This window comes from Leuciscus leuciscus (genome assembly GCF_965113295.1).
Source record: "Leuciscus leuciscus genome assembly, chromosome: 2".
NCBI lineage: Eukaryota > Metazoa > Chordata > Actinopteri > Cypriniformes > Leuciscidae > Leuciscus > Leuciscus leuciscus.
Window position 1 is genome coordinate 4,580,160 of NC_138726.1, and position 24,333 is coordinate 4,604,492.

The 24,333-nt window shown below is 41.6% G+C and overlaps 1 protein-coding gene across 3 annotated transcripts in view; it reads right to left on the reverse strand.

Annotated features, from left to right (window-relative positions):
• The window catches only part of LOC309492161 (globoside alpha-1,3-N-acetylgalactosaminyltransferase 1-like), a 71,128-nt gene that overhangs the window by 17,596 nt on the left and 29,199 nt on the right, over positions 1-24,333 (reverse strand). For 2 of the 3 annotated variants that reach the window (XM_082161037.1, XM_082161035.1), the window contains exons 3-4: positions 22,741-22,767; positions 15,332-15,379 (exon numbers count right to left, since the gene is read on the reverse strand). In XM_082161037.1, the coding sequence (XP_082017163.1) occupies positions 15,332-15,379; positions 22,741-22,767 (75 nt within the window). The remainder of the gene's footprint in view (positions 1-15,331; positions 15,380-22,740; positions 22,768-24,333) is intronic. The other variant, XM_082161036.1, reaches the window with a different exon arrangement.

Here is a 24,333-nt window from a genome sequence, read left to right on the forward strand (position 1 = left end):
CATGGGTTGTTTGGGTTTCTGGGTTATTTTTCAAAGAGTAACCCATGTTCTGGGTTATAGGGTTGGCTTTCTCTCTCTCTCTCTCTCTCTCTCTCTCTCTCGCAGTTGTTCTGGAATTTTCTCACAACAGTCGTTTGAAATAACCGTCGCTTCGCGCTCGATCCGTTTTGGCCTGTGCTTCATCGGTGAAACTTCATCTATATTCAAGGTAAGAGAGTATTTTCAGTGTTGATGTAATGTTAACTTTTCTGTGTCCATGTCCCTGTTGCTAGTTTAGCACCATTTGCTAAAAAAAAAAAAAAAATACGTTGCTACGTTGAGACTAGCGTTAGCCGTGGTAATTCTGTGGTTGGCATGTAGCCGCGGCTATCACGACAACATCTAGGTCTAGGACAACTCGAGGTAACGTTATCGCACAAGCGGACGCGATTTTGAACACGGTCCTGAGCCGTTGCTGGCTGGGTGCCGCGGACAGACCGCCGGTGTGTGTGTGTGTGTGTGTGTGTGTGTCCGTCCCTTACACTCATAGAGAATAATGTGTTCGAATTTTAAAGACGCTGCGCTGCGCTTCGCGAGCCCCTTGAGAGAGTGCACGTCCGGTGAGCGATACCTCGAGTTGTCCTAGACGCGACGCGGCGCTTCTCGTCGGTGTGCGAGACCCATAGCTGCGGCTACAGAGCGACGAGGCAACACAATAGTTGAGTTATGTTTACCAGCTGTGCCGTGCTTATCATATTATACAGTGCTCTACTGGCTGAAGTAACGTTAGGTAGAGTTAAAGAAGCGGGTCAAGTCTTCAAATTGTTGCTAACCTCTATATTGCTATGTTTTCTCCACAGTTTTGTCGCTGATAAGCTAACTGAGTGGCAGCTGTCTGAGCTGACAGAGAATTTTAGAGGTGAGCATTTTACTCTTATTGCCCTTATATCATCTCTCTATACCTACTTTTTTTTTTTAATAAGACTTAAATGTGTCAGTGCAAGATTTTGTGAAGTCACAACTTCTTCGACAGTGGGGTATGTACAACCCTAAAAGATTACTGTGCCTTGTCTTCAAGCTGTTATGCATAAGAATGGGCTGTCATTAAAATATGTCATTCACACAAAATGGGTAATGTTAATGAAAAAATTTTAATAAAAAAGCCACTGCATTACCTTAAAAGTGATTATTTGTTAGCTTGATAATGAAAGAGTGTCTGGTGAGTGGTTCACAATTGTCTCGTCTTATTAACAATACTCATATTGTCTTGTTTTCTGTCTTTCAGATAGATGAGGAGGCATTTCTTCTCTTTGATGAGGACACCATCAAAAATCTTGTCCCCAAAGTTGGCCCCTGGCTTAAATTCCTGAGGCTCTTCTGAGAATTGTTGTTTATTTTTCTATTTTTTATTTCTAATATTGTTATTACAGTGTGACCTAAAATAAATATGAAAATAAACATGTCCGCTAATGTCACTGCGTGTTACATGTGTGTGTGTGAGCTAGTAAGTGACAGGGGGTTAATGTATCGTCAGGGCTGCTCTCTCCATATGTCAATATTTAACCAATGGCTTTCTCTCTCACTCCTTCGGCTTTTTACTCACTTTTTCTGCCTCTTTCACTTGTTCCGAACACAAGCGTATAACTGAGCTGTCTGAGATAAAAGTTAGCATGAAATCAACGTGTGTGTTTTTTCTTATAGATTTTTATTTAATGCAATAAAAATGTAAAAGTGCTTGAAGTGTGTAATATAATGTAAAACAAAGTTTTATTTTCTGAAATAAGGCATACTGGGATAGTGACCCAAGTTAGGTTATTTTTGACCCAACTCCTGGGTTAAAAAGGGACCAACTAATTTTTGGGTTATTTCTACCCAGATGTTGGGTTTTTTAAACCCAACATTTGGGTCAGGTATTTAACCCATAATGTGGGTCAAAAAGCATAACCCAATTTTCTGAGTTGAAATAACCCATAAATTAGTTGGTCCCTTTTTAACCCAGGAGTTGGGTCAAAAATAACCCATTATGGGTTATTTTTGACCCAGGAGTTTTTAGAGTGTATGATCCTCTGATCACCCATCCCTTACGGCACCCTAGGGTGGGGCATAGTAACGGGGACTCCACCTTCGCGGACGAATGCGAGTCTCGATCTCAATACCGCGATAGTCATGTTCCCACAATGAGAACATAAACTATCCACAAAAGCTGCTTCAGAATACTGTAATCCCAAACACCAAGTTTCATCCCAAAATTCCACTGTCCGCGAAGCCACTATCTTGTACAGTGGAATAAATGCTACGTGGGATCTCCATTTCTCAGCTCTGGAAGGCTTTAGAGACATGAGTGCAAGATTGGAGGCTCTAGAGCCTTCCAGAGCTGAGATATGGAGATCACATGTAGCATTTATTCCATTGTACAAAATAGTGGCTTTGTGGACAGTGGAATTTTGGGATGAAACTTAGTGCTACAGACTCAGGGGAGCCCGCGAGGGTGATCGCAAAAGGCCCGAATGACCATTAACCCTTGTGTTATGTTGCGGGTCAATAGTTGCTGGAAATACTGGTTAACCTATGTTTTTTTTCTTGATATTTTGTGACTTTTTCTCATTTATCATCATGAACATGCATGCAAAGTTTCAACATGCTGGTGTTTTTTGACATATACAAACAAAATTACTGTTCCTTTCGTGATGTTCGGGGGTCAATTTGACCCGCATATTTTAACGCTCTAAGGCAACTGTACGGACCCAAAATAATAACATTTCTTGGTTATACTTTGTTTTTTGTTTTTTTTACTACCTTATGAAGCTAAAAAATTTGGTTTTCCACACTTATTTCAATACAGAAAAATATTTTGTGAGCCACAGATGGTAAAAATTACCTATCATTTATTTTTTCAAGCTACCTGAAATAATATTAAATCTTTTTTATATATATATATATATATATATGTATTTTGTGACTTTTTTGCATTTATCTTCATGAACATGCATGCAAAGTTTGAACGGGCTGGTGTTTTTTTTGTTGTTTTTTTTTATATACAAACAAAATTACTATTACGTTTGTGATGTTCGCAGGTCAATTTGACCCCCATAGGCTATTCAAAAGCAACTGTACAGACACAACATAAAAACATTTATTTTATGTATCAACTGGGCATCAACTCCAGATCTAAAGTGTAAGTGTATCTAAAAGTGCTCTTACCCAAACCAAACACACTTGAAAAAGCTAAATCATGGTGTTCAGAGTTAATTGCAAATTACAAATGAAAATCTTTGACAGACGCAGATAGTAAAATAAGCTCTCATTTATATATTCAAGATATCTGAAATATCTTGAGACTTCGACACAGACTGCAGGAAAAATTTGCTCAGATTAATTGATTAATTGTTCAGTTATGATGTCCTAAGCAAAAAAAAAAAAGTAACAAAAAAAATGTATATTCAAATATATATAAATATAATGTATATTCAAATTTTGTCAAAGCAAAACAGTTTTAAAAAATGGTTAAAAAACATTTTCATTAAATCATATCTTCAGATATATATATTTTGGAATATTTGACAAATGTTGATATTAAAAGTTTACAGTTTGTACCTGAATCTTTGTTGTTTTTCATAGTGTGATTTTTGAGTAATTGTATTGAATCCAATGCGGGTCAATTTTAAGGGGAGTGCACAGAATTCCAACATAACACAAGGGTTAAATAAGAGGCATCTGTCATCCCAATTCACCCTACGATCCCTCCGAGTCATTATGCGTCCAATGGCAGCTTATTTGTATGGCCGTTTGTCCACGAACCTCCTATATGTACTTCTTATGTTATTCAACAACATTTTATTGTAATCTACTATTTCTTTTAGATTCTTGACACAAGGATTGCACAGCTCTGTAAAGCACATGGTGGAACTACTTTACAGGTGCACACATTCTCTGGTGGCGATCCTTCACTAACAAGAAACGTGGATGACAGTCACATTTCTTGTCTGAAGGTAAATGAAAATCTATAAAATAAATCTCAGGGGCAGGGTACACATTTGCAGCACCAATTCTTTACTTAAAAATATTTTAAAGGACCTTGATGAGAATGACATGGTCCTTATTCCAAGAATTGTTGGTGGACAGAGCCCTGAAAAGGGAAACCACTTCATTTTGTGGGTTAGTGTGAATTTATTTTATTTTTTTTTACATTTTTGTTCAACAGTTGTTACTCTTTGTGGTTAAAGCGGTTTCTGTTTGTTTTGTAAAGGTCTTGGATGGTTTGATGAATCATATTCGAGTGTACGACCCCACTGGCAACTACTGTACAAGTCAATTTCTGAGATGGACCTGGCTATACTATGGTATTTTGTACTAAAGCAATGCATTCCGAAATACTTGGGACTTGGGAAAAAGGACTGTTGAGTACCCAGAACAGTGGAAGCTGGCTGACTCTAACAACTGTGGGGTTTTGGTTTGTAGCTACAGTAAGTTAAATAAATGCTTTTTTTATATATATATTTTTTGTGTATTACATAATTTAAGCAAAAAGAAGGACAAAAAGCTTGAACATATCAACCTTTTAATGTGTGAAATGATTCCTGAGGTACGCATTTTATGGGATCATTTTGGTACAAATATATACTATACATTTATCACAAATTATTATTTTTTTTTTTTTTTATAAAAAAAACATCATTTACTCACCCTGGTATCATTTGATAATATGTTGGGAGAAATTGATGGCTGATTTTTATATTTTTTGGTGAACTAACTGTAATTACTTTTTAAAAAATCTTTTGTTGTTCAGATCAGCCTTATAATACTGAGCTAATATTTAATTCTGAGCTATTTAATTCTTTATAAAAGTTAGTAAGCTTAGTAAGTTAGTTAGTGAGCTTTGTAAAAATCTACACGTTTCAGAAAGGCTAGGCATAGAGGAGCAATAATAATGTACAGCATGTGTAAAATAATGACTTTTTTTTAAACCTAAAACCGAGTTAACACATTACATTAAACCAAATACACAAAATAATGTTATTTTTAGAACCATCATATGACCCCTTTAATCTGGTCCGTCGTCAGCATGTGGTTCGGCCAAAACATGTCACGGATCCGTCGGAGACACTTAAGGCTGATCATACTTCTGCCTCGGACCTACGCCAGAGCCTCTACGCTGTAGGCAACGCATTGGTTTTAATTTATACTTCTGCATCGTTGTCCGCGTTGACGCGCAATTACACATGCAGGGAGCATGTGAAACCCGAGGGAGCGGTTCTAGCAGACCAATTACAGCGCTTGCGTCCGTGTAGAATTGGCGCGTTGTTAAAGCCTTGTTTATACTTATACTTGTTTATACAAGGCTTAAGCCTTGTTTATACTTTCGCCTGGCTCCGCAGCTCGAGTCTCCGCTGACTGCGCGTGCACCTCCTGTAATATCCTTTGGTGCATCATAAATGTGGAGACATGGAGATAAATTAATTTGAATCTTTATTAACAGGTGCAGAGCAGACAACGTGCATCTCGACACCGTGGCTGCGTTCCAGTCCACTTTTAGACACGCACTTGCAAACTTCCCTAAGCACTTCCCCTCGGGAATTTACTACATCCCCTTTCCCCAGATAACACTAGCTTCAAATAGTTATCTACACTACTCTTTACAATATATGACATGTTTTATAACTATTGTAAATTTTACCCAAGTTTTAATATATGTAAGGAAACAACACAAAACCATAACATCTGTGCATTTACAACATAAACTAGGGACTTCGGGTGGACTACCTCCGTCCCAGTGAGTTCCAGGACGCATTCTTGCCCGGTGGCTGGGGAACTCACTTTCTAACTACTCATAGTCCTGTAAGTAACTCTGAGTCTTCTTCTGTCTCGTCGACCTCCTTAACTCTAAATTGTCTTTCAGCAAAGGAGTTTCTGACCTTAACACCTCCTTGGTTGTTTCCATCATCTGCTCCACATTAGTGTCTTTGGAGAATGTGACACCCGCGATTGATGTTAACTCGTCCCCCTCTTTCATAGATGTTTCCTCCAACTCCAGAGTTTCCTCTGAAGGCACAACATGCCTGTTCCTCACTTGATCTACAGTATGTGCCGGCGCTCTATCTGGCCATTTCCAAGTGCAACAGTACAAGACACCGGTCCCGTCTGTTTCTTAACTGTCCCAGGAATCCAGATAGGCCCTGAACCAAAGTTCTTAGTGTACACTTGGTCACCTTCAGTCACCTGTCTCTTTTTAGCATGTCGATCATGGTAAAATCTGTTTTTCCTGCACTTGACTTTTAAAGTCAGGATGGATGAGATCCAAGTTAGACCTTAGTTTTCTTCCACACAACAGTTCCGCAGGAGATTTCCCAGTAGTCGACTGTGGTGTGATCCTGTAACTGAACAATGCTCTAGCAAGCTTTGTCTCAATGGAATCTCCTGTGCTCTTCTTCATTAGACTTTTGAACGTTTGCACCGCCCGTTCAGCCAGTCCATTAGAAGCTGCATGATACGGTGCTGTGGTGATGTGTTTGATGCCATTTCGGGTCATGAACTCTTGGAACTCTGCACTTGTGAAACTACTGCCATTATCTGACACCACAATTTCAGGTATCCCATGTTGGCTAAAACTTTGTCTCAGGCATTGAATGGTTACAGTAGAAGGTAGACTTATTTAACGGGTACACATCTAGCCATTTAGAGTAGGCATCCACTAAGATTAAAAACATTCTCCCTAACCACGGGCCAGCATAATCAATGTGGATTCTTCTCCATGGCAGATTCGGCACCTCCCATGGATGTAAAGGTGCACAGGGTGGAGAATTTCTATTCTCTTGGCATGTGGTACAAGTTTTTACCATGCCTTCTATTTCCGCGTCCATCTGTGGCCACCACATGTAACTTCGTGCCAAACCTTTCATTCGGGTTATTCCAGGGTGATTGATGTGTAATTGTTTCAATAGAGCTGCACGGCCCGGCGGGGGAATCACCACGTGCGCTCCCCACAGAACACAGCCTCCCTGTACACTGAGTTCCTCTCGTTTCTTAGTATATGCACCAAAAACGGATTCGTCCATTCTCTTTGGCCATCCTCTGAGCACATACTCTTGCACTCGAGTTAAAACTGCATCTTTATTTGTCCATTTTCTCACTTGTTCTGCTTTGACAAGGGGCATATAATTTTCTTCAAGTAGGAGTACTCTTTCTTCCTCCGCTTGAGTCTCTACTCCTTTCTCTATTAAAGGCAGTCTGCTTAGTCCATCAGCATTTTGATGTTCCATGCCAGCTTTGTAAACAATGGTGTATTCATATCCACACAATGTCACAGCCCATCTCTGTATACGTGGCGATGCCATTTGTGGCACTTCTCTCAGTTCATTAAATGATGAAATCAACGGTTTGTGATCTGTTACAATGGTGAACTGCCTCCCATACAAGTATGTGTGGAATTTCTTTGCACCAAAAATGACAGCTAGACCTTCCATCTCTAATTGAGAGTAATTCTTCTCAGCTGCATTGTTTGTGACACAAATCCAATCAGCCGCTCTGTGCCGTCCTCCATCCTGTGTGACAACACAGCTCCAACCCCGAATGGGGAAGCGTCACAAGCCAGAATGATTGGTTTCTTTATGTCATAATGCATTAGTATGGCTGACGACTGCAGAAGATTTTTTGACTTCTCGAAGGCTTCTTTTTGTTCAGAGCCCCATGTCCATTTTGTCTCCTTCCTCAACAGTGCATGTAATGGTGCTAACAAGGTGGATAGACTAGGCAGGAACTTATGATAATAGTTCAACGGGCCTAAATAAGCCTTCAGTTCACTCACAGACTGCGGTGTGGGGGCTTCCTGGATCTCTTTGACTTTTTCTGCGACTGGTTGCACACCTGCGGCACTGATTCTGTGGCCTATAAATACCACCTCCTCTCCAAGGAACTCACACTTGCTGCGTTTCGGCCTCAGCCCACTTCTGTTTAGCCGAGACAATACCTCGTCCAGGTTTCTTAATTGTTCTTCCTCACTAGTCCCTGTGACTAATGTCATCCAAATAAACTGTGACGTGTGGCATGTTTTGCAAGATTCCTTCCATGGTGCGTTGGAAGATGGCTGGGCTTGACGCTACTCCGAATGGTAGCCTACAGTAAGTGTACAGTCCTTTGTGTGTATTGATAGTGACATATTTCTTTGCACTTTTGTCAAGCATGATCTGCTGATACGCATGGCTCATGTCCAGCTTTGAGAATTTCTGCCCTCCAGCTAACTGTGCAAACAAATCGTCCACTTTAGGAATAGGATATTGTTCCACACTGGATGCTCTGTTGACTGTGACTTTATAATCCCCACAAATTTGAATTGAGCCATCTGGCTTCTTCACAGGTACAATGGGTGCTGCCCATTCTGAAAACTGTACTGGCTCTATAATTTTCTCTTCCACCAGTCTTTGAAGCTCTGCCTCCACCAGGGGTTTTACTGCGAAGGGTAAACGTCGAGGCTTATAGAATCGTGGCTGGGCTTCGGGGTTAACATGAATGTCCGCTGTGGTGCCTTTAAGCTGTCCCAGCTCTTCTTTGAACACTTCAGTGTGCCCGTCTAAAACATCTGACAATTTTAGAGCTGGAGTCGTTGTTACTTTATTTACCAGATGTGGCAGCAGCCCTAAGTCTCTTAGCCAGCCATGGCCCAACAAATTTGGCCCTGCCCCTTCTACTACGACCATCGCCAGTTTTCTTTCTACTTCCTTGCATGTCACTCTTCCTGTGACTTGTCCCAGCACCCCCATCTTCTCACCTGTATATGTCTTCAAGTTCAGATTGCATGATCTCCACTCGGGCATGTCTGTTCTTTTCCATAGCTTGGAGTATTGCTCCTTGCTGATGATTGTGACACCACATCCTGTGTCAACTTCAAACTCCACTTCCATGCTATTCACCTTTGACTTTTGTGTGATAGGAGCCACTTTAGGTAGGTTTTGTTCATTCACAAACCTGCATTCCTCGGGCGCATGATTTCCTTTGTTCTGGCCTTTCTTTTCCGCTGAGTACACTCTATGCACCGATGTTTGTCCTTTCAGCATCCTCATTGCTTGCGCTGTCTCATCTGTTAACATTCCTTGTAAATCTTTTACATTTTTGTTTGCCGACTCCATTGCTTGACAGATATTAAGTGCTTTCTTGAAGTTTAAGTCCACTTCCGACAATAGCCGTCTCTGCATCCTGTCATCATTCACTCCACACACGAGTCTGTCTCGCAGCATTTGCGAAAGCGTTGCCCCATACTCACAATGTTGTGCTAACTTTTTCAACTCAGCCACATAGTCAGCAACAGTCTCTCCATTCTTCCGTGTGCGTGAATTAAACTTATATCTTTGCACGATTTCACTCGGCTTTGGATTGTAATGGGCTTTGAGCACGTTTAATCAACTCATAATATGTTTTCTCCCCTGGAGTCATGGGACACAGTAAACTTCTCAACAAACTATAAGTGGCTGCACCTACCCCACTTAATAGCACTGCTTTCTTTTTGTCAGCGTCGGTAATCTCGTTTGCTTGAAAGAAAAATTCCAACATTTCACTGTAATCCTCCCATAATTGTGTCTCACCGTCAAATGGGCTCACCGTTCCTACCAGCGCTGCCATCGTGTTTATGCACTGTCTGCTCTTCTCTGCATGTGGTCTGTACTCCGTGTGCAATTTTCAGCATGGTTCCTTAGTGCCTTTTTATCCTTGTCGCCATTTATGTAATATCCTTTGGTGCATCATAAATGTGGAGACATGGAGATAAATTAATTTGAATCTTTATTAACAGTTGCAGAGCGGACAACGTACATCTCGACACCGTCTCAGCAGATAACAGACTGGAACAACACTACTCTCTACTCCAGTGTATCAAGAGAAAAGGTAACATATGCAAATCCATACCGCCCTATACTGGACAACCTTGTCTATAGCATCCCATTTACTACACCTCCCCAAACGGACGAGGCGTTTAAAAACCCTGATGGTAACCCTGATTCCTGATGGTTTAGAGGAGAACTACTCGAGTCGCCCCCTGTCGTTTCAAAGAATAGCACAACAGCGAGCGTGTCAAGTATAAACGCTGCGTCCGTTTGGGGAGGTGCGCGCGCAGTCAGCGGAGGCTTGCGCTGCGGAGCCAGGCGAAAGTATAAACAAGGCTTAAGGGTATGCCGAAGGGTATGCGCGCAACACACAGCCTACGACGTAGCTACGGCGGGAGTTTGACGCAGAAGTATAAATCTGTTTTACAAAATTTGCCTTGTCTTAATTTAATTCATGAACATATCCTTCATAAACTTTTAATGTAATGCATTTATGTGTTTCTTATTAGTCTGCAGCCGAAACTTATTATTATCATAAATAGTTCTATAATTCATTTTCAATCTGTACAAAGCCACTAATACTAATACTACATATACAGTTTTAACACACTAAGACAACTTAGATTTTTTTATTCATTGTCACCAAAATGGGGTTATTCATAGCCTTTATTTAGCCTTTAAAAGCGCAACCATATTACACTGGTTTTGGCCACGCTTCACTGGCTTCCTGTTTGTTTCAGGATTGAATTTAAAATTGTATTAATTGTTTTCAAAATCTTAAATGGGTTGTCGCCTTCTTATTTATTGGAGCTTTTACATGTCCACACATCTGTCAAAGCACTGAGGTCTTCCAATCAGATGCTCCTCGATGTGCCCAGATCCAGGTTAAAAAACAACGGTGACCGAGCCTTTGCAGTGGCTGCTCCAAACATCTGGAATAGTCTACCTATTCATGTAAGAAAAGCTCGGACCATTGAAACATTCAAGTCCTTGCTTAAGACCCATACTATGCAGTGGCTTTCAATTCAAGTTGAGCTTTGATATCTTGACCTTTTTCTAATGTTGATTATTTTGTATTGTATATTGTGTATTGTTTGTGTATATTATCTCTTTGATTTTGGACCTCGTTAAGCACTTTGGTCAACTATGGTTGTTTTTAAATGTGCTATATAAATAAATTGAACTGAACTGAACTTACGCATTTGGCAGACGCTTTTATCCAAAGCGACTTACATTGCATTTACATTTACATTTAGTCATTTAGCAGACGCCTTTTTCCAAAGCGACTTACAAATTAGGACAAAATTCAGCGAGTCATCATAAAGAGGCAAAAGCAACAACAACGCAAGAAGTGCTCAAAATACGAAGTTCAGGTATTATTCAGAGTAGCATAAGCCTGATAAGTGATGTTTCAAAGGGAAAGGAATTTTTTTTTTCTTTTTTTTTTTCTATAAGGTTAAGTGCTCACGGAAGAGATTGGTTTTCAGCTGTCTTTTGAATGTTGTCAGGGATTCTGCATTCCGGATGAGGGTGGGGAGAGCGTTCCACCAGCATGGAACTGTGAATGAGAATGTTCTGGAAAGTGATTTTGTGGCTTTCTGTGATGGAACCACGAGACGTCGCTCGTTGACCGATCGTAGGTGTCTGGTAGGGATGTAGACTCGTAGGAGTGAGTGAAAGTAGGAGGGAGCTGAGCCTGTGATAGTTCTGTAAGCAAGCGTCAGTGCCTTGAACTTGATGCGAGCAGCGAGAGGTAGCCAGTGCAGAGAGATGAACAGAGGAGTGACGTGGGCCCTCTTGGGCTCGTTGAAGACAAGACGAGCTGCAGCATTCTGGATCATCTGTAGGGGTTTGGTTGCACATGCTGGAAGTCCAGCCAGAAGAGCATTGCAGTAGTCAAGCCTAGAGATGACCAGGGCCTGGACGATAAGTTGTGTTGCATGCTCAGTTAGGAAAGGCCTGATTTTCCTGATGTTGTGCAGTGCAAACCTGCATGATCGAGCTGTCTTTGAAATGTGATCTGTGAAGGTCAGCTGGTCATCAAACGTTACTCCAAGATTTCTGACCGATCTTGATGGGGTGATTAATGATGACTCTAGCTGGATGGTGAAGTCGTGCTGTAGAGACGGATTGGCAGGGAGGACGAGAAGCTCAGTCTTTGCCAGGTTGAGCTGCAGGTGATGTTCCTTCATCCATGTGGAGATGTCCGCCAGACAGCTTGAGACCCGTGCAGCTACTGTGGGATCATCTGGTTGAAAGGAGAGGAAGAGCTGCGTGTCATCAGCATAGCAGTGGTAGGAAAAACCGTGTGCCTGTATGATGTGTCCCAGTGATGTGGTGTAGATGGAGAAGAGGAGGGGACCAAGAACTGAACCCTGGGGAACACCTGTGGTCAGCTGATGTGCTCTGGATACCTCACCTCTCCATGCGACCTTGAAGGACCTACCTGTGAGATAGGACTCAAACCAGTGGAGTGAAGTTCCTGTGATGCCCAGTGATGAGAGGGTGGACATAAGGATCTGATGATTCACCGTGTCGAAGGCAGCAGACAGATCCAGGAGAATGAGGACTGAAGATTTAGAAGCAGCTTTTGCGATCCGTAGGGCTTCTGTGACTGACAGTAATGCAGTCTCAGTTGAATGTCCTTTCTTGAAGCCAGATTGGTTGACATCCAGCTGGTTGTTTAGAGACAAGAAGGATGTTAGTTGGTTGAAGACAGCTCTTTCAAGTGTCTTCGCAATGAATGGTAGGAGAGAGATAGGTCTGTAGGTAGGAGAGAGATAGGTCTGTATACATTGCATTATCCTATACATTTATACATAGGTATGTGCAATCCCCTGGGATCGAACCCACAACCTTGCGTTATTAACGCAATGCTCTTACCACTGAGCTACAGGAAAGCTAAGTGAAAGTGAACTGAACTTTATAAAGTCTCCTAATGGCTGACACAACACATGCAGGTAAGGGTCCAATCCTAGCTTTGCTATTGCCTGATACATGATAATAATCTGTACACTATTATGATCTGAGCATAGTGTTATATATATAGTCAGCTAACATGTATATATCTAAGCTAACATCAGTTTCTCACCAAGACACCTGCCCTGTTCTCTTCATACCACAACTCAATTAGTCTCCTCTGACCGTTGTTCTGTCTAATCCTGGCCTGTCCCTGCTCTCTGGGTTCTATAGCAGGCTCATAATTATATGGCTGAGGTCCGTCATACGAGTAAACATTTGCAATTTCCTCAGCGTCCGAACTGTCATTGTGATCCATTGCTTTCATATTGTTTAAATTGGCCGCACTCCCTCCTGTTACGTCACTTCCGATTTTGGTGATTTTCAGATGCGATTTTTTAGAATCTAGTTCCTACATTATTTTTCTATACATTGGGTCACTGGGTACTCTAACCTGCAATATGCCCTTTAAGATTATTTTTAATATGGCAATAAAAATACTGCCGCTTTCTTAAGGTCTTATTATCACTTTATTAAAATTAAGAAAAAGAGAGACAAAGGTTTACTTTCACGATCCGTCACGTGTTTTGAATTTGCAGCAGGGATCCCTTAAGTGAGAACGAGAAGTTTAAAGCTTACAGGCTTCCATACGTCCACTGCCCACAGTGTCTTCTGGTATTTTTAATGGTTCGATTCTCTCAAGTCTGTGGCTGCGTCCGAAAACTGATAAATGCTAAGGTCGGAAGGCATCAAGGCACGTCCGAATGCAATGCTAGTTTCACTTCCTGTCCCATATTCTTCTAGAAGCACATTTGTGAGGTTGGGCACTGATGTTAGACGACAAGGCCTGGCTCGCAGTCTCCGCTCTAATTCATCCCAAATGTGTTCTATCGGTTTGAGGTCAGGCCAGTCAAGTTTCTTCACACCAAACTCGCTCATTCATGTCTTTATGGACCTTGCTTTGTGCACTGGTGTGCAGTCATGTTGGAACAGGAACATCCCCAAACTGTTCCCACTACGTTGAGAGCATGAAATTGTCCAAAATGTCTTGGTATGCTGAAGCATTAAGAGTTCCTTTCACTGGAACTAAGGGGCCAAGCCCAACCCCTGAAAAACAACCCCACACCATAATCACTGACCACCAAACTTTACACTTGGCACAATGCAGTCAGGCAAGTCCCGTTCTCCTGGCAACCGCCAAACCCAGACTCGTCCATCGGATTGCCAGACAGAGAAGCGTGATTCGTCACTCCAGAGAACACGTCTCCACTGCTCTAGAGTCCAGTGGTGGCGTGCTTTACACCACTGCATCCGGCGCTTTGCATTGCACTTGGTGATGCAGCTGCTCAGCCATGGAAACCCATTGCGTGAAGCTCTCTACGCACTGTTCTTGAGCTAATCTGAAGGCCACATGAAGTTTGGAGGTCTGTACCTATTGACTCTGCAGAAAGAATTCACACCTGAATTCAATGATTTGGAGGGGTGTCCCAGTACTTTTGGCAATATAGTGTATCTTTATGCTATGAAAGATTTGTAAATAGTTAACGTTTTGTAGCTGTAAAAACTTAATAATGCTACGTATGTTGCAGATACGTCCATATTATAAATTTCAGCATCTATCCAAACGTACAAAAAAGTAGGTTTTATGTCTTTGAAAATTACGTATTATTACCTACGTTTTAACAATGAAACCAGGCTGGTAGTGCATGTGCATAACGTGCATCATTTGTAAAGTAACGGTCGAAGAGGCAGACAGATTGAGTGTAACTTGTAAAAGTGTATTTAAAATCTTTAAAGAGGAAGAAATAATAATACTTATCTGGTCTGCATCCTAAACTGAACAATTTTGGGTGAATGACATTTGTTTGGTCAGGTTTTATGTTACAGTTAAAACTGTATGACGTTGGACAAAGATTCTTCCATGATATGTGTGTGTGCGTGTGTGTGTGTGTGTGTGGAGAAGACGTGCATGACAAGAGGACTAAGATGAACTTAGACTTAAGACTTTTTCCCGGTTTTCCCTGAACTAGATTGGATCAGATTAGATTTGATCTAAATTGAATTAGATTTTCTTTTTTTTCCTTACTCACGATCAAAACTATATTACAAAGAAACTGAGCTTTACAACAAAGGAACTGAACTTTACTACAAAGGAACTGAACATTAATACACGCAAACTGAACTTTATTACAAAAGAATTTAACTTTATTGCACACCAACTGAACTTTATTACATAAACTGAAAAGTATTATACACCTTGAAGTAAATTCAAACTGAGTTGCGGTATCAAATTCTTCATATTGATTCATGTTTTATTGTTCTTTGTTTTGATGTGATTGTGTTTGCTTTGGCTTTTTTTTTTTTTTTTTTTTACTGTTCCAACTACTATTTTTATGTTTAGTGTGTTACACTAAAGTATTTCTGTATTCAATATCTGGTCTCAGGCACAAGTTTTATATCTTTCTACCCCACTCCATTAGAACCTAGAACTGGTCCAGTAGCGTAAGTGTTGTGTTGGAGGATGCTGGTGTTACACAAGTCACAATAAATTAGAGCAAAACCGTTGAAGGAAGTTTTGTACTCACCCATGTGGTGATTGCAACTGATCATTTTCCTGGTGCTCTTTTTCTTGTCTAAGAAATAGGAGATACAGCAGTGTGTTCTGTTATATAACTTTTGTTGTGTTTTTATTAGCATGTGGATGCATGTGCAGACTTACTGCACAGTATACATCATTAGCAATTGCAATAATGCATGCATTTGCCAGGTAGAAGAACATGTGTGATGGAGCTACTAACACATTACAACTAACATGTATCCTACCTTAATGATTTGAGAAAAACTATTGTCATATCATAAAAACACAGATAGACTCCAAGGTCTACACGGCAACCCATAAAAAGAAATGTTTGGTTTAACCTTTGAAGAAAGTTTTGCTTAAATCATTACATTTTAATTAATTGGTTATTACAATTAAATTAAACCATTCAAATGGAATCAAGAAAACAAAAGCAAAAAGAAAAGAAAACAGAATTTGGTTAAAAAACATATTTCATAGTGCCCTAAAAATGTAATTTATTTAAAAATGTTAATAAATTATTGTTAAATTGTGTAAGTTTTATGATTTCAATTAATTAGACATGCTTTTTGCTGCCCTTTGTCGCCCGTTCTGTTCATAATGTTTATGGACAGAATTTCTAGGCGCAGCCAGGGGCCGGAGGGTGTCAGGTTTGGGGACCACATGATCTCATCTCTGCTCTTTGCGGATGATGTTGTCATGCTGGCCCCATCAGACCAGGACCTTCAGCATGCACTAGGACGGTTTGCAGCCGAGTGTGATGCGGCGGGGATGAGAATCAGCATCTCCAAATCCGAGGCCATGGTTCTCAGTCGGAAAAGGATGGCTTGCCCACTTCAGGTTGGTGGAGAGTTCCTGCCTCAAGTGGAGGAGTTCAAGTATCTTGGGGTCTTGTTCACGAGTGAGGAAAGGATGGAACGGGAGATTCACAGACGGATCGGTGCAGCTTCTGCAGTAATGCAGTAGATGTAGATTCAAGATTCAAGATTTTTATTTGTCACATACACAGTTATATATAGAATATACAACCAATAGTGAAATGTAAATAGGGTCCACTCCAAGATAGTGCAATATTATAAAACACTAAAAATAATTAACAATTTAAGCAATATAAAGATAAAACTCTCTGAAGTGCTTTGCAGTCGTGACTTGAGCTATTCCCATACCACACTGTGATACACTGAGTTAAAACACTTTCTATGGCCCCTGAATAGAACGTTTTTAGGATCGTTGGTGATACCCTGAATTTTCTCAGCTGTCGCAGATGGTATAGTCTTTGCCTGGCTTTCTTCACCTGTGTGTGAATGTGAGAGGTCCAAGTAAGATCCTCAGAGATGTTCACACCGAGGTACTTGTAGCTGCTCACCTTCTCCACAGGTGTCCCACTGATCATAAGAGGAGTAAAGGCCTGCTGTCTCTTTCTGAAGTCTACAATCAGCTCTTTGGTTTTGGTCACATTCAGAGAGAGACAGTTGTCCTGGCACCAAGATGTTAATTACTCAACCTCTTCCATGTATGCAGTCTCGTTGTTGTTGGAGATAAGGCCCAGAACCACTGTATCGTCAGCGAATTTGACAATAGAAGTGGAGCTGTGAGAAGCCACGCAATCGTGTGTAGAGAGAGTAAAATAGGGGACTCAGAACGCAGCCCTGTGGCGCTCCTACGCTCATGGTGATGGAGTCAGAGGTGAACCGGCCTACTTTCCCTACCTGGGGTCTGTATGAAAGAAAGTCCTGAATCCACTTGCAGGGAAGTTAATTTGCTGGGAATTATAGTGTTAAAGGCTGAGCTGTAGTCGATGAAAAGCAGCCTTACATTGTTCCCATTTTTACTGTCAATGTGGGTGAGGGAGGAGTGTAGGACGTGAGAGATAGCGTCCTCAGTAGATCTGTTTGGCCGATAGGCAAACTGAAGAGGGTCCAGTGTATCAGGTATGAAGGAGCAGATGTTGTTTTTTACCAGTCTCTCAAATACCTTCATGACTGTGGATGTGAGGGCAACTGGACGATAGTCATTCAGGCATGAGGGTTTATTGTTCTTCGGCACAGGGGAATGATGACAGATTTTTTAAAAGATGAGGGGACCACGGAGGTAGCAAGGGACTCGTTGAAGATAGATGTAAACAATCCAGCGAGCTGATCAGCACAGCATCTCAGAACGCGACCAGAGATGCCATCAGGTCCGGATGCTTTCCTGACATTCACTCGCTTTAGTGCCCGCCTAACCTCGTCCTCCGACACGGTAATTGCAGGGTTGTCACCGCTCTGTCCGCTACTTTCTCGCGCGCTGAGAGGCAGAGTTGCGCTGCCGCGATTGCAATCAAAGCGAGCAAAGAAAGAGTTTAACTCGTCAGCCAGCGACGGATCTGCTCTCACCTCTGTAGAGGAATTGGTTCCGAAGGTGCAGATGGTCCTCAGTCCCTGCCACATGCGTCGGGAGTCATTTAGTTGGAAGTGAGACTCCACATGATCCCTGTAGCGGAGTTTGGCGTCTTTTACTGCGTGGCGAAGAGCATAGCACGATGATTTGTACTCGCTCATATTCCCCGACAGAAGACCGGCGTTGTATGTTTCCGTGCATTTGTTCACTGCAGCACGATTTTTTTTGTTCACCCATGGTTTCTGATTTGAGAATATCTTAATAGTTACAGTTTCCGTTGCTTTTTCTGTTAGTGTGTTTACAAAACGTAATGCTACGTCCGTAAACTCGCTGACGCCAGATGAGCTCGCCCGGAACATGTCCCAGTCTACGTCTTCAAGAGCCGCCTGTAGCCAAGTTTCTGAAGTGGAGGACCAGCGCGTCACTACTTTCTGCACCGGGGGCTCCTGGAAGAGCCTTTGTTTATATTCCGGTGTGAGGAAAATGGCGGCATGATCCGATTTGCCAAAAGTGGGTTGTGATCGGGCTTTGTAGGCATTTTTAAACTGAGAGTAACAATGATCCAGCGTATTGTTCCCTCTAGTAGGACAAGTGACATGTTGGTAAAAGTTCGGCATTACTTTCCTGAGATTGGCTTTGTCAAAGTCCCCCGCGATGATAAAAGCAGCATCAGGATGTTTGTTTATGTAGCCGCTTAGCACTTCATGGAGTTTAGACAAAGCCTCACCGGTGTCGGCCTGTGGTGGAATGTAAACGGCAGTAGCGATGATCGATGAGAACTCCCGGGGTAGATAAAATGGACGGCAAGAGATGGATAAATGTTCCAGATGGGGCGAGCAAGAGTGCGACAGAGTGGTGGTGTACCGGTCTGTCGTGGTGAAGAAAGAGTCAATCTACATTCCTACTCTCACCTATGGTCATGAGCTGTGGGTCATGACCGAAAGGACAAGATCCCAGATACAGGCAGCCGAAATGAGCTTTCTCCGCAGGGTGGCTGGGCGATCCTTTAGAGATGAGAAGGGTGAGAAGCTCGGTCACTCAGGAGGAGCTCAGAGTAGAGCCGCTGCTCCTCCACATCGAGTGGGGCCAGCTGAGGTGGCTCGGGCATCTTTTCCGGATGCCTCCTGGTCGCCTTTCTGGGAAGGTGTTCCGGGCATGTCCCCCCGGAAGAGCTGGAGGAAGTGTCCAGGGAGATGGAGGTCTGGGCATCCCTGCTTAGACTGCTGCCCCCGCGACCCGGCCCCGGATAAGCGGAAGAAGATGGATGGATGGATGGATGGATGGATGGATGGATGGATGGATGGATGGATAGACATGCTTTTTGATTACTAAAGTTTTATCTAACCATTAAAATGGGAGTTCAAAAAAACAGAATACAGAAAAATTAAAACGGTAAAAATAAAACTGATTTCATAGCCCCTACAACCAGTTTTTTGGTGCATTACCACCACCTTCTGCTCCGGACGGTGACATCACGTACCAATCTCAATCCTTGGGCTGACACGTGAGAAATTTACTTAATGGAAAGATGCACACACTCTCGACACCTGGTTTTGTTATAGTTTATAGTTTGTTTGTTATATAGTTATATAGGTTTTATATAGTTTTGTTTTTTGTTGTTGCTGTTTGTTGCCAAATTGTTTTGGAACAGTTGTTGAATAAAAACTGGACTGACAAATTATGCCTGCCTATCAGTTTGACTGACAGTTTTATTTATCACTGAGACAGCATTGACTTGGAATGAAGTTGGTTCAATATAAAAATGAAATTTAAAAAAATAACTTAGATGTAGTAAACTACTTTTGCCATAATGCTGTAGCTTAGCTTGCTACATTTCCCAGGGTGGTAGCTTCAGAAGCTACTGTCACCATTATGTCCAGTTCATAGACTTTCAGTTGTTTTCATTCACCACCTGTGTTTCCCTGTCTGTTTCCCGCCACCAATCTGTAACCATGGACACTGATCACCTTCCTCACAGCTGCCTGTCGTTTGTGTTCATTATCACTGTGTATTTAGTTCCTGCCTGTAACGTTATTCAGTTCAGTGTCTGGTATTGTTTGTCAATGTCTCACCCGATCTCCTGTTCCTGAGTTTGTATTATTAAAGCGTTTTAAATTATCCTCATCTTCTTCTTCATTGCGACGAGCCGTGACAGAATACTGGACCTAAAAATGGAAAATTTAGATTTCATCCTCCTCACTCACAAGAGCCAAGATTTTTTGTCTTTTGCCACGAACTTCTTTTACTTTGCAGTCACCAGCCCCCTTGACGACGAAACCCTGAAGACCTGTTCTGGAAACAGTCCAGTCTGTCCAGAACACAGCCAGACCCAGAGCCCGGATTGCAACCCTCGACGGCAGAGAACTTGTGCGTGCCCCCCGCAGACGGAGAGCTAACACCCGCGGCGACGCGCCAGCCTGAGTCCGAGATGGAGAGGACAGAGCTGACCCTCGCCCCGGCGGAGGAGCTCCAACAGGAGTCTGACCAGGGGTGTGAGCCCACGACATCTGCAGACGAGGGAACCCAATCGACGGATCACGAGGACTGGCTGATCGACTTCTCCGAAGAGACATCGCTTCCCACCCTATCCCACCCGTCATCTGCATCTTCGTCGTTTTCTCACCACTCCAGTGACTGCATCTACCCTACCATCAACCTGTTATATACGATCCTACCACCAAGCTCAGCCAGTCCTCCAACCCCACCGCTGCTGGATGTCCACAGCCCGGTACCGCCTCTGGGGAGTCCCCCTGACGTCGAGCCGCAGGTCTGCCCTCCATCCGCAGCGCCCGTGCACGAGGATCCCATGGCTCCGCCTCCAGCCTAAGTCCAGCGACGTCGTTTGCATCCACCAGCTCTCCGTCTGCGCCCATGAATCCTGCCGCCGAGTCTCTGTCGGTCGTCCCCCAGCTGCCGTCAGCCTCTTCACCACCTGGTCTCCTCCCTCCCTCTCCGCTGTGGGCTGTCGGCTCTGGACCGCTCTGGGTCTGTGCCACCAGGCCCCTTCCATCAGCGCCACCAGGGATTCGTCGTCATCCCTTCACCATCCTGTCTCTCCAGCCTCTCACCTTCACGTCACCTTCACCTCGTCCACCTCCAGAACCACCTCCAATAATGTCATCATTATTTCCAGTTCATAGACTTTCAGTTGTTTTCATTTACCACCTGTGTTTCCCTGTCTGTTTCCCGCCACCAATCTGTAACCATGGACACTGATCATCTTCCTCACAGCTGCCTGTCTGTTCATTATCACTGTGTATTTAGTTCCTGCCTGTATTCAGTTCAGTGTCCGGTATTGTTTGTCAATGTCTCACCCGATCTCCTGTTCCTGAGTTTGTATTATTAAAGCATTTGAAATTATCTTCATCTTCTTCTTCATTGCGACGAGCCGTGACATCTACATTTAATGTAGGGTAAGATTTAATGTAGAGTATCTTGCCCAACACACTGCAAATAACATAATCAAACAATATTTAAGATATACACATGTGCGTGTACATGTGTATTTGTATGTTTAGAGAGAATGTATGTTTAGAGAGTTTTACTTTTTCGTTATATATAATATACTATAAAACAATATATAAAATTAAAACTGCTACTTAGCTATATTTGTTTATATTAATTGTTTTAGCATAAAAAAAGAAAATATTACAAATAAACTATTCTTGGGTTTACGTCTGAGGAATATAAATGGAATAGTATTGAATACAACTTTAGACATAAGTACAGTATACTGTATGATTCTAAATGTTTAAATTCCAAGTCAAGCATGATTTCCGTCTTTTTTAAATAACATTCATTATGTCAGCATGACATAGAAGGAAAGCAAGTTTCATATTCTAAGATCTTGGACCAGGAAAGAATGCAGGTTATCAATGTCCACCACTATTTAATTTTAACCTTTTTTATTTTGTATAATTTTAAAACATTTGTTGCTACTGTTTCTGAACAATTTTTAAAGATCAGGTGTCTTAATATGCATACCACTTGGTCCACATAAAATGTAAATCTATGATTTTTCCACCTTTCCTCTCGTCCTCTTTGCTAAGCCTGCTGTTACTTGTCGTTTTCGGTAGGGCATTCAGCATTTCAGCTCCTAAGCTTTGGAACAAACTCCCACAACACCTCCGCGCTGTCTCCTCCCTCCAGACCTTTAAACTGATCTCAAAACTAATTTATTTACACTATGCTCTGTTAACTAATTGTATACTTTGGTTTTATTTTATTTGTAACATGATCACTGTCTGTCTGCCTGTTTCATGTTGTTATATCCTGCGGCCGGTTGCATAAACATAGCCATAATGTTAAGACAGTGTCTTAAGTTCTAGTATGACCTACTAGCAGTTAGTCAGGGGCAGTCAGTCTTAGTTTTCGGTATCAAAGTAGGCTTATCTACGTTTTTATGTAACTGATTTAAAAAAGCTATAAACCGTCTTAAAGAAAATAAATTGATGTCTAACTTGTAAGACTTGTCTTAGAGGTTTATGCAACCGGCCCCTGATTGTATAGTTGTAACTGTCACTATAATGTAAAGTGTCCTTGGGTTCTTAAAAGGCGCTATATAAATAAAAAGTATTATTATTATTATTATTACTCAATCACATATTGATCTCAAGTTTGGTATGGAGTCCTGCAAGGCTTAGTTCTAAAACCGTTGGTTTTCACTGTTATGCTGATGTAAAATTTGTAAGACCGCATTTTCCATCTTAAAAATATCTCTATACTCTCAGTGTCAAATGCAGAAAAGTTCATTCATGCATTCATGACCCCCAATGCTAGATTACTGTAATGCCTTACTGGTAATTAGAGTAATCAAGTAAAAGTGTCCAATAACAGGAAAGAAGCAGAGATAAAATATGTAGTATAAAATGAGGACTTTTTTTAATCACTTGGCCATGCTGACAGTAAGTTTGAACTTGCACTAGGCCTATAGTGTAGGCCATGTGCATATATGTATGGTTCTAAATGCGCTTTTGAATGTGTAAGTGTGTGATTTGAGCGTGTTTCAGTGAGTGCATTAAGAGTGGCAGTACTTACTTAAGGCAGGATCTGTGCTCTTTATATCTGAAACATATATATGGTTATAATGCTGAAATACTGCATGGTCTCAATACATTCTCCTAATTCAGAAAAAAAGGATTACGGTGGGTGAGCTTGTGCAAAACAAAACACAATTCCGAAAACAAAACAACAAATTCATAAACGAAATGACTTGCAATCAAGACTTCAGAAATTAACGTAGGCCTACAGCAGATCTGCGACAGGAGAGTCGATTTGCGTGTGCATAGAGCTGTCTATTTAACCAGCTAATTTTATGCGATTATTATGGATAAAGAAAAATGTTTATATTAAAATCTTCCTACCATCTGGTTTGGTAAGAGAAAATTTTAAAAGAACCCAATCAGGTAAAGTGGGAGAGTGACGTGTAGAGTAAGAACAGCAGATTCTGCTGGCTATTCTCTGAGAAAACAAAGGAAGTTAACATTTGAACTCTCTTGCTATATTTACCGTCCCCATTCGAGACACGATCACACTTGAGTTGACCAGCTTCCAATTTACACATCATTCCCTTCACCCATCCCTTCCTGAATTCACCCAAAAATCTATATGGTTTAATATGAACAATTATCATACAGTATTATACATGTTTGGTATCATTTGAAATTTCTCAGTGCGACTGATACAAAAGTCTCATTCCCAAAGAAGTAAACCAAAAGGTAATAAAGTATTTAAGAGTTTAGAGATAATTCGCACACAGAGGAGGGTGTGTCTTCCAGGCAAATGACATCCTATTCTCAAAGGTGTAAACTATTCTGCCCCCAATAAGTCTGGGATGGTGATCAATGGAAATTCCCATTGTTAGCATATGTTTCCATGTGAAACAACTTTGTCTATATAATGAAATGCAACGAGAGACTCGGGGCGATTCTGTAACCCAGATCAGATCATGTATTTTATAATGTCAAGGTATTGCATCTTCTCTCTTTATTCCAGAGCATTTGATGTTTTGTATCTATTATCTTTGAACTGATTATGAAATTGGCATTATACATTTACCTGACATAATAAATTGTAAACATTTTATTTTATTCTAATCGAAGTAAAGATTTAAAAAGAATAGTCAAACATTCGCTCACATTTAAAGGGAAACTTCACCCATTTGCATCAAGCCTTGTATCGTTAGAAACCCAGTCATATTTTTGAATGGTCGTGCATTATTCCCTAATTTTTCCATGAGACGGGAGAAATAAGGATTTCAGTGTTGCACTTCCTGCTTACAATGACGCAAAAATCATCATTTTGCGTCATTCTAAGCAGGAAGTCCCATATCTTTGTAGAGGGGTTGAGACTACAAACACTCGTTCCTCATCTTTCCCAGGGGGTGGGACCCACTCACGCTACAGACCTATTACAGATCAGTGGGTGGGACTTTACTTTCTGAAACTAAAAAGCAATATCCTCCCATCTTGTTTGGAAGCTAAGCTAACAGGCGCTGTGGAGCCAGATGTGAAGTTACGACGATAGCGGAAGGTACTCAATATTATATGGAAGAAGAGGATTTCGAAAGTCTGATGCTCGAATCAGATGTTGGTGGATACTTTTACGAGCCGCAATATAGCTAAGAGCAGC